This window comes from Taurulus bubalis, assembly GCF_910589615.1.
Source record: "Taurulus bubalis genome assembly, chromosome: 21".
Lineage (NCBI taxonomy): Eukaryota > Metazoa > Chordata > Actinopteri > Perciformes > Cottidae > Taurulus > Taurulus bubalis.
The window spans coordinates 1,320,332-1,333,605 of record NC_136609.1 but is presented as its reverse complement, the minus strand read 5'-3'; the positions used below and the strand labels follow the sequence as shown (position 1 = coordinate 1,333,605).

At 45.5% G+C, this 13,274-nt stretch overlaps 1 protein-coding gene across 1 annotated transcript in view; it reads right to left on the bottom strand.

Annotated features, from left to right (window-relative positions):
* Positions 1–1,020: 1,020 nt before the first annotated feature.
* LOC306752949 (zinc finger protein GLI4-like) overlaps positions 1,021–13,274 on the bottom strand; it is a gene marked incomplete at both ends in the record, with an annotated part of 65,131 nt that continues 52,877 nt past the window's right edge. Inside the window, 6 exons of the mRNA XM_079236782.1 lie at positions 1,021–2,945; positions 3,095–3,419; positions 5,107–5,388; positions 6,763–6,927; positions 7,540–7,689; positions 10,102–10,236. Coding sequence (XP_079092908.1) covers positions 1,021–2,945; positions 3,095–3,419; positions 5,107–5,388; positions 6,763–6,927; positions 7,540–7,689; positions 10,102–10,236 — 2,982 coding nt within the window. The remainder of the gene's footprint in view (positions 2,946–3,094; positions 3,420–5,106; positions 5,389–6,762; positions 6,928–7,539; positions 7,690–10,101; positions 10,237–13,274) is intronic.

The following is a 13,274-nucleotide window of genomic DNA, read 5'->3' as shown; positions in this document are numbered from 1 at the left end:
ATATATTGCACTATGTAGAACATTTGATATAAATATATATATATCACGATATGGAACATTTTATATCTCAATATATATCACGATATGGAACATTTTATATCTCAATATATATATCATGACATAATTTGTTTTACCTCAATATATATAGACGTAATTGCGTGTGACGATAGCTTATGTCATCGTGATACGATAAATCATAATTTTTGATTATCACCCAGCTTTTCGTTTCATTCTTTTGTTTCATTCTTCGGCCAAAATGCTAAACTAGAAGCTTCAAAACATCCATAAACCAATTAGTGACGTCCCGACGCCGACGCCCACTTCTTATCTCCAGTCTGCTGAAGCTAAAGAAACCTTCAGATCAGAGAACATTCATATGAATCCTTATTGAAACGTTCAGTAAGATCTGCACATGAAGGACGACACAAACAGCGTTTGTTTATAAAAATCAATGTCAATATTGTATTTCTTAAAAAGGTACAAATGATATTTACATTCAAGCAGCGAAACAAACAACAATGTACAAAAGAAAAAACATCCTCTCTCCTTGAGCTCTGCGACCAATTTCTGGGTTCATAATTCAGTCTCTGGTGGCCGACGCTGAGATGTCACAGTTAATCTCAGCAGCTCAGCAGCAATCAGATAATAACTCACTGAGGACAAGACTGTAAACTTGAAGCGCTGGGATGAAGAAACTCGATGTGGAAGTTCAGCTCAAGTCATTTACAGCGTCAAACAAGTTGGTATCGGATCATTCACCTGGAAGCATTTACACTTTAAATGTCATTTTGGCTGAGCCAGGCACTTAGTAAACTGATCTCACTGCAGACCTGCACAACATGTCATATCTACTTCCTAGTGCAAAACAAACCCAAGAAATACGGCTTTCCAAGAACATAGAACATTGCCTCTTTTCTTTATAATTAACAAACAAGACTGTACAAGAAAACAAGTGTCACACATTGCAGAGTTTTTTTTACAGAGTCTGTCCGTCGTGCATCAGAGTTCATAACCCGTTTGCTACGACATCGAGTTGAGGAACTTGCTCTCTTCAGCCAGAGCGGTCAGCAACGAGTTCATGTCCCCGATGGCCATGTTGCCCATCGGCAGCGTCGCAGAGTTCCTGGGCGTCGTCAGGCGAGAGGAACTCCGGGACGAGCTCTGGAGCAGACCGGGACTCAGGGTCCCCGACACGAGGCTGGAGCGATCCCCGTCGTCCAGCATGCTGTCGAAGTCTATCTCTAGCTGCTCCAGCTCCGCGTCAGGGTCTGCAGTCCTGGACGGCTGGCTGTGTTCTAAAGGAGGTAGGTTCCCCATGAGGGAAACGTGGTGTTCCAAGTTCCCGTTGGGCTCAAACACTTGAATCTGTCCCGTGTAGTACAAGGCGTTGTCGTCGGAAAAAACTCCCCCGGGTAATTTGGAAGCAACGCTACTTGGGTGTATTGTTTGCTGCAGAACCTTTGGCCCTGAAAGGGGCCTGTTTAGAGATGTAGGTTCTGTTGGCGCCGTTGGCTCGAGGCGCCGCCGATTCCCCAGTTGCGAGGGATTCAGGTTGCAAGTCTGCTGATCTGAAACCACCATTGACCTGTCACAGTCTTCAATTTTAACTTGCATGGGCTGAAATCCAGCAAAGTGCACGTCCGCAGTGTCCATGTCAACGGGCTCCTGTTTGCATGTGGGGGTGTGAGGGTCGCTGCACGGGGGATAGGTAGCGGTACCGTTCTCATCATAGGGACCGATGCCTTTGTTGAACCTGTACTGAGAGACAAGTGCTTCGGTGAGATTGGACGACTGCTGGAATCTCTGGTCTGCTCCTGGTTCGGTATTCAGCTGTTTGCATCTCTGCTGCGTTTGAATCGTCTGCTGGTTGGAGCTGAGATTGTTGTGAAAACATTCAAAGTTCTGGTTCTGCTGGAGGACAGCCAGGTTCCCTCGGACCTGGAGTTTGGAGTAGTGCCGGCTGGCATCGCTCCACTGAGCTGGTGAGTTAGCTTTACTGTCCCTTGGAGAAGTGGCCTCGACCTGATTGGGCAGATTCACGGTGGCCAATCTTCTCTGGTAGGTCGACTGATGATGGAGATCTTGTTGATTTGTTGACACTCTGCTGGTTGTGTCTCTGTCATCAGGCAGCATCAGGTCTTCTTCAGTGATGTCCCCCGTTATCATTCCCATGGAGACGTTCTCCGAAATGCTGGGCGGTCGCTGGACGTGAGGGCAGCGGTAGAGGCTCTCATCCGGTCGCAGGCCGCCCTGCTGGGAAATATGGGGCAGCATGGCCAGCCCTCCACTCAGTGTGTCCATGCTGTTGTAGCGCTGCATTCGTGGCTGACTGGAGAAATCAATGGCCGAGGGTCTCACAGGGTCACTTGCTCGGCGGGCGATGCTAGACGGGACCTCATGTTGCATCAGGCACCGCGTGGTGTAGCTGCTGTGCTGCCTGGAGCCGGAGGACCTCTGGGAGTCCCCGCACAGTGCTGTGTGGGTCTTCAAACACATTCGGTCCATGTATGGGAGAGGCGTTGGCGGTGCACCTCCAGTGGCGGCGGCGTATTTGGCCTTGAGGCGGTAGTGCTGGGCTGGGGTCAGGCTGAGAGGGCCGGGTAACCCCCTTCCTCCGTACCCTCCCGCTGCTCCGCCACACTGGCTGGCCTGGCTGGAGCGCCGGGACATGTCGGCGGAGATGGGGTCGTAGGTGTCGGCAGAGCTGAGGTTGCTGGGGCGGTCGGTGCCGAACTGCAAGGCCTGGCTCGAGCGCCGACTAGAGTAACAAGGGGAGATGCCTGAGGAGCGGCGGCTGAGGGTGTAAACTGAGCTCAGGGTGCTGGAGGTGCTGTCGCGGCGCTCTGAAAGAGTTTCCAGCAGAGTCGTTTTACCGGAGCTCAGATCACCAAAGCCGGAACCAGGGAAGGACACCGGACCACCACCCATACTCTGGAGGAGGGACCCTGTGAAGAAACAGATGAAAGTGTGAGACCAGATCACAACGACTCAGCAACTAGCTGGCAGACAAAGTGGAACATCTAGCGGCTAAAGAGTCGTTAGTGGAGCCCAAACCAGAGCTAAAAGGTGACCACTGTTCTGCTTTGCCACTCACCGTTTGCCGGTATGGGTGGGAGCTTGGTGCCGAGGACCAGGGCTGTCGGGTTGCCAGCCCACCGGCACGAGTCCCTCACCGTCTTCGGCTTCTCCTTCAGGTGCCGGCTGGTGCAGAACGGCTTTTGGAAGTGGAGACCCACCACCGCCCCCCCGCCGGTAGATTCGTCCCACCCCGAGGACTCCGCGAAGGTCGGGTCGTCCAGGACGCTGAGGTCCCCCAGGCTTCCTCCGCTGTGCGCCGCCATCTCTACTCCACTGTCGTTGTTGGCGACACTGCCAAGTGGTGATGGTTCACTGCTACATGATGAGCTGGACTGATACACCTTCGAGGAGGGAGGGATGGAGGAAATACAGAAAGATTGAAAAAAACAAAAAAGGCGTCAGAGAACTGTATATTTGTACTAAATATACAGTCTTTATAGCGGAAGTGGAGCAGAGGATCTTTTATTCTGCCACTGCTTAATGGTAAATAATGAGTGTTTTTTGGGGAGTGGGGTGGGGGGGGCAGCACAGATTACAAGCCGTCTTAGTCTGTCTGTGAATTAAAAATGGGCAGGATGAAAGGCTGCTGCAGCCGAGCCCGAGCGCCAAGGCCAATCACCACCAGATGTGATCACGTTCCTCCAAAGGAACTCTTTTAGGTGAGCGAGACGCTGACTGCTTTCTGTTGGCTTTACAGTAAAAAGCTGTTTTCTCCTCTTCCCCGTTCCTCTTTTAGTTTTATCATGTACTTTACGCCTTTCCTTAATAATACACTGGTACACATGAGAGGTAATTGGTTGTACATTGTCCACCACTATAAATAACCCCTGTATATCTCCTCCTCGGGACCATGACGGCTACATGTTTCCATCTAAACCGGCCTCGGCCTCCGCGCCGGCTCTAATGTATTCACTGATAAAAGCTGTCTTGATCACGGCGTGATGGTTGGCTCCGTGCGCAGAGCGGCACAACCAATTCCCAATGTTTGAATATTAATGCGTGTCTTTTATCTCAGACAGGTGCTTGATAGGTTTAAACTGCCTGTGTGAAGGAAAAGAGACGCACACGGTGCCAGTGTTTTAAAAACCGCTGCTTGTTCAGTGTGTGTTCAAATGTGTTACGTGTTTTAGTTATTAAAGAAAAAATAAAGAGATAAATACAATTATAAAAAAAAATGTATTTGTGATTAAATATACCAATAAATAATAATAAAAATGTAACGGCTCTATTCTCTTTCCTGAAGAACATGTCACCCGTGAAAAACATCTTAATCTAATTAAGACATTTTAAATTAAAGAAAATAATACAGAAATAAATTAATACATTTAAAAACAAATGAATACACTTAAAATATAATTTTAAATGAATATCAAATAAATAAATACAATTATAGAAGTCATACAAAATAAATACATAAAAGGGGAAATTAAATAGGAAAGAAAACAAAAGGGGAAATTACTACAAAGGTAAATTAATAAAGAAGCAAAATAAAGACAGAATGTGACACATTTATATATCAAATAATTAATGTCTACATTTAGTTTTTGGTTCATTAAATGGCATTAATTTATTAATCGAGTTACTTATATATTAGGACAGCTTGATTCCCAAATGTTGTACAATAACTGACATTTAACACACAAGTCAGTTCATGAGTAAACTTCATGGATAAAAATGACATTTTATTAATTTAGAGATTCATTGTATATTTATAGTGTTCTCTGATGGTCATATGGTTGAACACAATAATCCTTCCTAATTTTTTATATTGGCCATTTATTTCCTTTTGATATGAAACGTTTTTTTTACTTGATAAAAAATGGCACAAGATGGTTAAAGATGTGATAATAATCCACAGGTGATGTGATAGTAATCCACAGGTGAGCTCACCTTAACAAGGTCTGTCCATAAGGAAAGTCGGAAAAGGGAAAAATCATCAAACAGAAGAGAGGTTAGAAATAAGAGGAGTGTTGTTAAAGAAGGAAGACAAGTACACGCTGTCAGAAGAAACCATCTCCTCCCTCTTACCACAGAGGTCTCCGTCTTGATGGACTTGACGTGCAGGTAGTCCTCCGCGCCTCCGGGGGAGCTGTTGTCCGACATCTTGCTCCCCCTGTGGCTCCGGTCTCGGTTCCCCGTCTCGTTCTCGCCGTTCTCCCTCGGCGGCGGCGGCGGCCTTGGCGGCAGGTCGCCGCGCTGCCTCTTGGTGACGTGGGCCTCGGGGCCGTGCACCGTCTTCACGTGCTTCCTGAGGGAGCTGGGGTCCGTGTAGCGCTTGGTGCACCCGGGGATCTTGCACACGTAGGGTTTCTACGGAGGAGATGGGTTAAAGGTCGCGCAACTCACAGTGTGCAGCTTTGTAATAAAGAATGCCTTCATATAAAGCGTGGAGGTTCATGTTCGTCTCAAATATAACTTTATTGTTCCAGTATTGGTCTGCGTACAGTAAATGGTGGCGTACAGGTGTGTGTGTGTGTGTGTGTGTTTGTGTGTGTGTGTTCATTCCCACTGCAAAGCCTCTGATGGATGAGCGGTGAGATTTTCTGAAACGCTTCTAGGTTTCATTTACTATCCGCCGTCTGCAGGTGGTCCCACTCAGCGGGGGGGAGTATGATTCGCCCTAATGCATTGTGGGCTGTCGTGCTCATTATGTCTAAACCTCGTTATTTACTCGCACACAGACATCTACATCTGCACAGATGAGGCAAAACTGGGAACCATGGGCTTTCATGGATAGAATTATCTAGATGACAAAGAAATGTGGAACAAGGACAATGAACTCTGTCAACTCTGTTTAGAAGGTTTAGAAGGTGTAGAAAAAGTCTGTGTGAGGGTTAGAAGGTTTAGAAAGTGTAGAAGGTTGAGAAGGTATAGAAGGTATAGAAGAGTAGAAGGTTTAGAAGGTTTAGACGGTTTAGATTTAGAAGGGTTAGAAGGTTTAGAAGGTGTAGAAGAGTTAGAAGGTTTAGAAGGTGTAGAATCTGTAAAAGGTGCAGAAGGTTTAGAAGGTGTAGAAGGTGTAGAAGGTGTAGAAGGTTTATAAAGTGTAGAAGGTTTAGAAGGGTTAGAAGGTTTAGAAGGTTTATAAAGTGTAGAAGGTTTAGAAGGGTTAGAAGGTGTAGAAGGTGTAGAAGGTTTATAAAGTGTAGAAGGTTTAGAAGGGTTAGAAGGTTTAGAAGGTTTGAAAGGTTTAGAAGGTGTAGAAGGTATAGAAGGGTTGGAAGATTTAGAAGGTGTAGAATGTTTAGAAGGTATAGAAGGTGTAGCAGGTGTAGAAGGGTTAAAAGGGTTAGAAGGTATAGAAGGTGTAGAAGGGTTAGAAGGTGTAGAGGGTGTAGAAGGTATAGAGGGTATAGAAGGTGTAGAAGGATTAGAAGGTGTAGAGGGTGTAGAAGGTATAGAAGGTGTAGAAGGGTTAGAAGGTGTAGAGGGTATAGAAGGTGTAGAAGGGTTAGAAGGTGTAGAGGGTATAGAAGGTGTAGAAGGGTTAGAAGGTGTAGAGGGTGTAGAAGGTGTAGAAGGTATAGAAGGTATAGAAGGTGTATAAGGGTTAGAAGGTGTAGAGGGTATAGAAGGTGTAGAAGGGTTAGAAGGTGTAGAGGGTGTAGAAGGTATAGAAGGTGTAGCAGGTATAGAAGGTGTAGAAGGGTTAGAAGGGTTGGAAAGAGTCTGCGTGAGCTTCACCTCGTTGGAGTGCGTCCGGTTCTGGTGCTTGGCTCGGTCCGAGGCGTTGGAGAAGGCCTTGTTGCATCCTTCGTGCTCGCAGACGTACGGTTTCTCTCCGGTGTGCGAGCGCAGATGAGTTTTGAGGTTCTCCAGACGGGAGTAGGCCTTCGAGCAGCCCTCGAACTGCAGAGGGAACAGAGAGGGGTTTATATTTATATATTTAATATAGAGAACGCATCCTAAAGTGAGACTACTCCCCCACAAGTTAAAACTTTAATTTAATAAGCAAGGGGGAACAAATGTATAATGTTTTTACAAAATAATCAAGTAATTAATCTAGAAAATGTTCTGCAGATGGGTTGATATTGAAAATAAGCAGATGTTTTCCTTATTTAGCTACTTTGCTCCCGTTTCATTCCTTCATTTCTCAACATAAATGAATCTTTTCTTGTTAAATCTTGCAGAGAGCTCTTTAATCTTTAGTCTGTAACCTCCAAAAAAATCCCGCCGCAGTAAAAGCATTTCTAAGCTTTCTTTGAGCTTTTATTGACACAAACAAAGAGATCTTGCTTCCTGCCCTCCCAGGTGTGTAAGTGCGTTTACCGACAGTATCCATGTCAGTGTGTGTGTGTGTGTGTGTGTGTGTGTGTCTGTGTGTGTGTGTGTGTGTGTGTGTGTGTGTGTGTGTGCAGAAACATGCACAGTGTTTAGAGAGCGTGATCGGACGCCCTCCGGGGGCCCGTCGCACGCCCTCCAGGGGCCCGCCGGGGGCAGCCGAGGCCATCCGTTACCCACCGTGCACTTGTGTGGTTTCTCCCCCGTGTGCCGCCGCATGTGAACCACCAGCATGTACTGAGCTTTGAAGGGCTTCTGCTCCCGAGAACAGTCCTCCCAGCGGCACACAAACTCCTTCTTCTCTCCGTGGATGTGGTCATTATTGATGTGCTGCGGGACGTACACACACACACACACACACACACACACACACACACACCACACACACAGAAGTGAGAGGCTTTCTGCAGAGCGTCGTCCACTAAGAGGCTCTCATGTTGTTTCCTGCAGAGATCCATCTTCTCTGGACCTCAGAGAGCCGCTGCACTAATTAGCTTCTTCCACACTGAAATCCAAACATCCTCAGATTCATCAGTAACGTCTCTTCAAGTTTTCCTTTCAAAAAGTAAAGATATTTCAACTATTTTCTGCCATTAAGTGGATTTTTCTTGATGCTACTGAAGCGACTCGTTTTATATTATTTTTACATTATTATTACAATTATTATTCTCTGTCTTGAATCCACTGCATAGGACTCCTTTACATATCTGGAGTGTAAAAACAACACCGCACCATCATCTCCATCCTAAATCTCCAATTTCTAAAGGTACGCTTTCTTTCTGTTTAGCTTAGCTTAGCATAACGACTGGAACCAGAGGGAAACTGTTAGCCTGACACAGCTCTAGAGCTCGCTCACTAATACTTTGTCTCATTTCTTTAAGACGAACAGAAACCAGGTATTTGTTTAAAGGGAGTTGCATGAGGATGATGAAGCATGAGGATGATGAAGCATGAGGATGATGAAGCATGAGGATGATGAGGCATGAGGATGATGAGGCATGAGGATGATGAAGCATCAGGATGATGAAGCATGAGGATGATGAAGCATGAGGATGATGAAGCATGAGGATGATGAAGCATCAGGATGATGAAGCATGAGGATGATGAGGCATGAGGATGATGAAGCATGAGGATGATGGAGCATGAGGATGATGAAGCATGAGGATGATGAAGCATGAGGATGATGAAGCATGAGGATGATGAGGCATGAGGATGATGAAGCATGAGGATGATGGAGCATGAGGATGATGGAGCATGAGGATGATGGAGCATCAGGATGATGAAGCATGAGGATGATGGAGCATGAGGATGATGGAGCATGAGGATGATGGAGCATGAGGATGATTAAGCATGAGGATGATGAAGCATGAGGATGATGGAGCATGAGGATGATGGAGCATGAGGATGATGGAGCATCAGGATGATGGAGCATGAGGATGATGGAGCATCAGGATGATGGAGCATCAGGATGATGGAGCATGAGGATGATGGAGCATGAGGATGATGGAGCATGAGGATGATGGAGCATCAGGATGATGGAGCATGAGGATGATGGAGCATGAGGATGATGGAGCATGAGGATGATGGAGCATGAGGATGATTAAGCATGAGGATGATGAAGCATCAGGATGATGAAGCATGAGGATGATGAAGCATGGGGATGATGAAGCATGGGGATGATGAAGCATGAGGATGATGAAGCATCAGAATGATGAAGTATGAGGATGATGAAGCATCAGGATGATGAAGCATGAGGATGATGCAGCCGAGGGTTCCCTCACTGCGCCCCCTGTGTTCTGTCCGCTTCACTGCACGTCAGCAACGCTTCAGACTCGTTGTAATAATACCAACAGATTATATTCATAAAGCTCTGACGTGAAAACAGTTTCTCTTCCAGCAGAGTCGATCACTAGAAATAGAATATAAGAAATAGTGATGTGTGCAAAAGGAAAATATATTTCTAAGAAAAGTTTTAAGAGCAAAGTCAACTGAACTTTTCAAGTAAAGTCAACTAATGTTTGCAAGTACAATTAACTTAATGTTGCTCGTGAATTTAAGTTGACTTTGCTTTATGTTAATTTTATTAGAAAAAATGATTTGATTCATTTGAAAAATAAGTTGATTTTATTGGAAAAAATACGTTAATTTCACTTGAAAAATTAAGATGATTTTATGTATGTATGTATGTATGTTGAGTGAAATCAACATTTTTTTTTTAAACTACCAAAAAAAATACTTGAAAAATGATGTTGATTTCACTTAAAAAATTTATTTGTAATGTAATGAAGTACTTATTACAAAACCAGTGTTGCTTGTTCATCAATAATAACAATTAAGGCAAAAAGTTGCCTCTATTGTTATTTTTGATAGGTCATAAATCTATCAGGAGAAGCTTTAATCTTGTTCATCTAGTACTTCAGCTCGGGCATCGTTTCTTCAATAACTCATATAACTCATATAATTCATATAACTCATATAACTCATACAACTCATATAATTCAGATCATTCAGATAGTTCAGATAACTCATATAACTCATATAATTCACATAACTCATATAACTCATATAACTCATATATAACTCATATAACTCATATAATTCATATAACTCATATAATTCATATAACTCATATAACTCATATAATTCACATAACTCATATAACTCATATAACTCATATATAACTCGTTTCCAGATTCCCCCGGCGAGCTGCCGTGAGGAGGGAGCGCTTGTTTCGTGACTCACGTGCACCAGCTGCTGCTGCGTGTCGTGCTCCCGGCTGCAGCCGGCCCAGTGGCAGTCGGTCTCGTAGACGGCCTCGGGCTCCGGCTTGCTCTGGTCCCGGTTCACGTCATCCTTCGGGTCCAGCAGGCGGTGGACCTGTGGAGACCAGCGGGTCCAGCGTCAGACGTGTGGGACGGTTTACCTGAGCTCCTGAGGTCCTGAGGGGAGCCCCTCTGCCGTTAAACATCTGTTTAGAGGACCGGACTCGTGTTTAGGAGTCCTGGTCCTCTTTGTGCTTCAGGTCCTTAGTGATCCACCATGAGGTCTTTGTGGTTCTGGATCAAAGTGAGATCACACTCCACGCCACGAGAACTGAGAACTACACACACACAACGCTTTCAGCATGCCCCGAACCCTTAAACCCTGAAACCTTAAAACCCTAAAACCCTGAAACCTTGAAACCCTTAAACCTTAAAACCCTAAAACCCTGAAACCTTAAAACCCTAAAACCCTGAAACCTTAACACCCTAAAACTTTAAAACCCTGAAACCTTAAAACCCTAAAACCCTGAAACCTTAAAACCCTAAAACCCTGAAACCTTAAAACCTAAAAACCTTAAAACCATAAAACCTTAAAACCCTGAAACCTTAAAACCCTTAAACCCTGAAACCTTAAAACCCTGAAACCTTAAAACCCTTAAACCCTGAAACCTTAAAACCCTAAAACCCTGAAACCTTAAAACCCTGAAACTTTAAAACCCTGAAACCTTAAAACCCTAAAACCTTATAACCATAAAACCTTAAAACCCTAGAACCCTTAAACCCTGAAACCTTAAAACCCGAAAACCCTTAAACCTTAAAACCCGAAAACCTTACAACCCTGAAACCTTAAAACCTTCAAACCTTCAAACCCGAAAACCTTAAAACCCTAAAACCTTAAAACCCTGAAACCTTAAAACCCTGAAACTTTAAAACCCTGAAACCTTAAAACCCTAAAACCATAAAACCTGAAAACTCTAAAACCTTAAAACTCTAAAACCTTAAAACCTAAAGCCTTAAAAACGTAAAACCATTAAACCGTAAAACCATAAAACCTTAAAACCTAAAAACCTTAAAACCTTAAAACCCTAAAACATTAAAACATTACAACCTTAAAACCCTAAAACTTTAAAACCCTAAAGCCTTAAAACCCTTAAACCTCACCAGTCTCAGCATGAGGCGGCTCCTTGATGACACAATGTCCTCACTGAAGACCCAACACGTCCTCACTGAAGACCCAACATGTCAACACGTCCTCACTGAAGACCCAACATGTCAACACGTCCTCACTGAAGACCCAACATGTCCTCACTGAAGACCCAACATGTCAACACGTCCTCACTGAAGACCCAACATGTCAACACGTCCTCACTGAAGACCCAACATGTCCTCACTGAAGACCCAACATGTCAACACGTCCTCACTGAAGACCCAACATGTCCTCACTGAAGACCCAACATGTCAACACGTCCTCACTGAAGACCCAACATGTCAACACGTCCTCACTGAAGACCCAACATGTCCTCACTGAAGACCCAACACGTCCTCACTGAAGACCCGACATGTCAACACGTCCTCACTGAAGACCCAACATGTCAACACGTTCTCACTGAAGACCCAACACGTCCTCACTGAAGACCCAATATGTCCTCACTGAAGACCCAACATGTCCTCACTGAAGACCCAACACGTCAACACGTCCTCACTGAAGACCCAACACGTCCTCACTGAAGACCCAACATGTCCTCACTGAAAACCCAACACGTCCTCACTGAAGACCCAACATGTCCTCACTGAAGACCCAACACGTCCTCACTGAAGACCCGACATGTCAACACGTCCTCACTGAAGACCCAACATGTCAACACGTCCTCACTGAAGACCCAACACGTCCTCACTGAAGACCCAACATGTCCTCACTGAAGACCCAACATGTCAACACGTCCTCACTGAGACCCAACATGTCCTCACTGAAGACCCAACATCTCCTCACTGAAGACCCAACATGTCCTCACTGAAGACCCAACATGTCAACACGTCCTCACTGAAGACCCAACACGTCAACACGTCCTCACTGAAGACCCAACACGTCAACACGTCCTCACTGAAGACCCAACACGTCCTCACTGAAGACCCAACATGTCCTCACTGAAGACCCAACACGTCCTCACTGAAGACCCAACACGTCAACACGTCCTCACTGAAGACCCAACATGTCAACACGTCCTCACTGAAGACCCAACACGTCAACACGTCCTCACTGAAGACCCAACATGTCAACACGTCCTCACTGAAGACCCAACACGTCAACACGTCCTCACTGAAGACCCAACACGTCCTCACTGAAGACCCAACATGTCCTCACTGAAGACCCAACATGTTAACACGTCCTCACTGAAGACCCAACACGTCCTCACTGAAGACCCAACATGTCCTCACTGAAGACCCAACACGTCCTCACTTAAGACCCGACATGTCAACACGTCCTCACTGAAGACCCAACATGTCAACACGTCCTCACTGAAGACCCAACACGTCCTCACTGAAGACCCAACATGTCCTCACTGAAGACCCAACACGTCCTCACTGAAGACCCAACATGTCAACACGTCCTCACTGAAGACCCAACACGTCAACACGTCCTCACTGAAGACCCAACATGTCAACACGTCCTCACTGAAGACCCAACACGTCAACACGTCCTCACTGAAGACCCAACATGTCAACACGTCCTCACTGAAGACCCAACACGTCAACACGTCCTCACTGAAGACCCAACACGTCCTCACTGAAGACCCAACATGTCCTCACTGAAGACCCAACACGTCCTCACTGAAGACCCAACATGTCCTCACTGAAGACCCAACATGTCCTCAGACGTCCTGCAGGGTCCGGTTTCATGAAAACTCCTTTCTAAGAACGTCCTCACTTTTATAGAAAGAAAAGCAACGACCCAACACGTCAACACGTCCTCACTGAAGACCCAACACGTCAACACGTCCTCACTGAAGACCCAACATGTCAACACGTCCTCACTAAAGACACAACACGTCAACACGTCCTCACTGAAGACCCAACATGTCAACACGTCCTCACTGAAGACCCAACACGTCAACACGTCCTCACTGAAGACCCAACACGTCCTCACTGAAGACC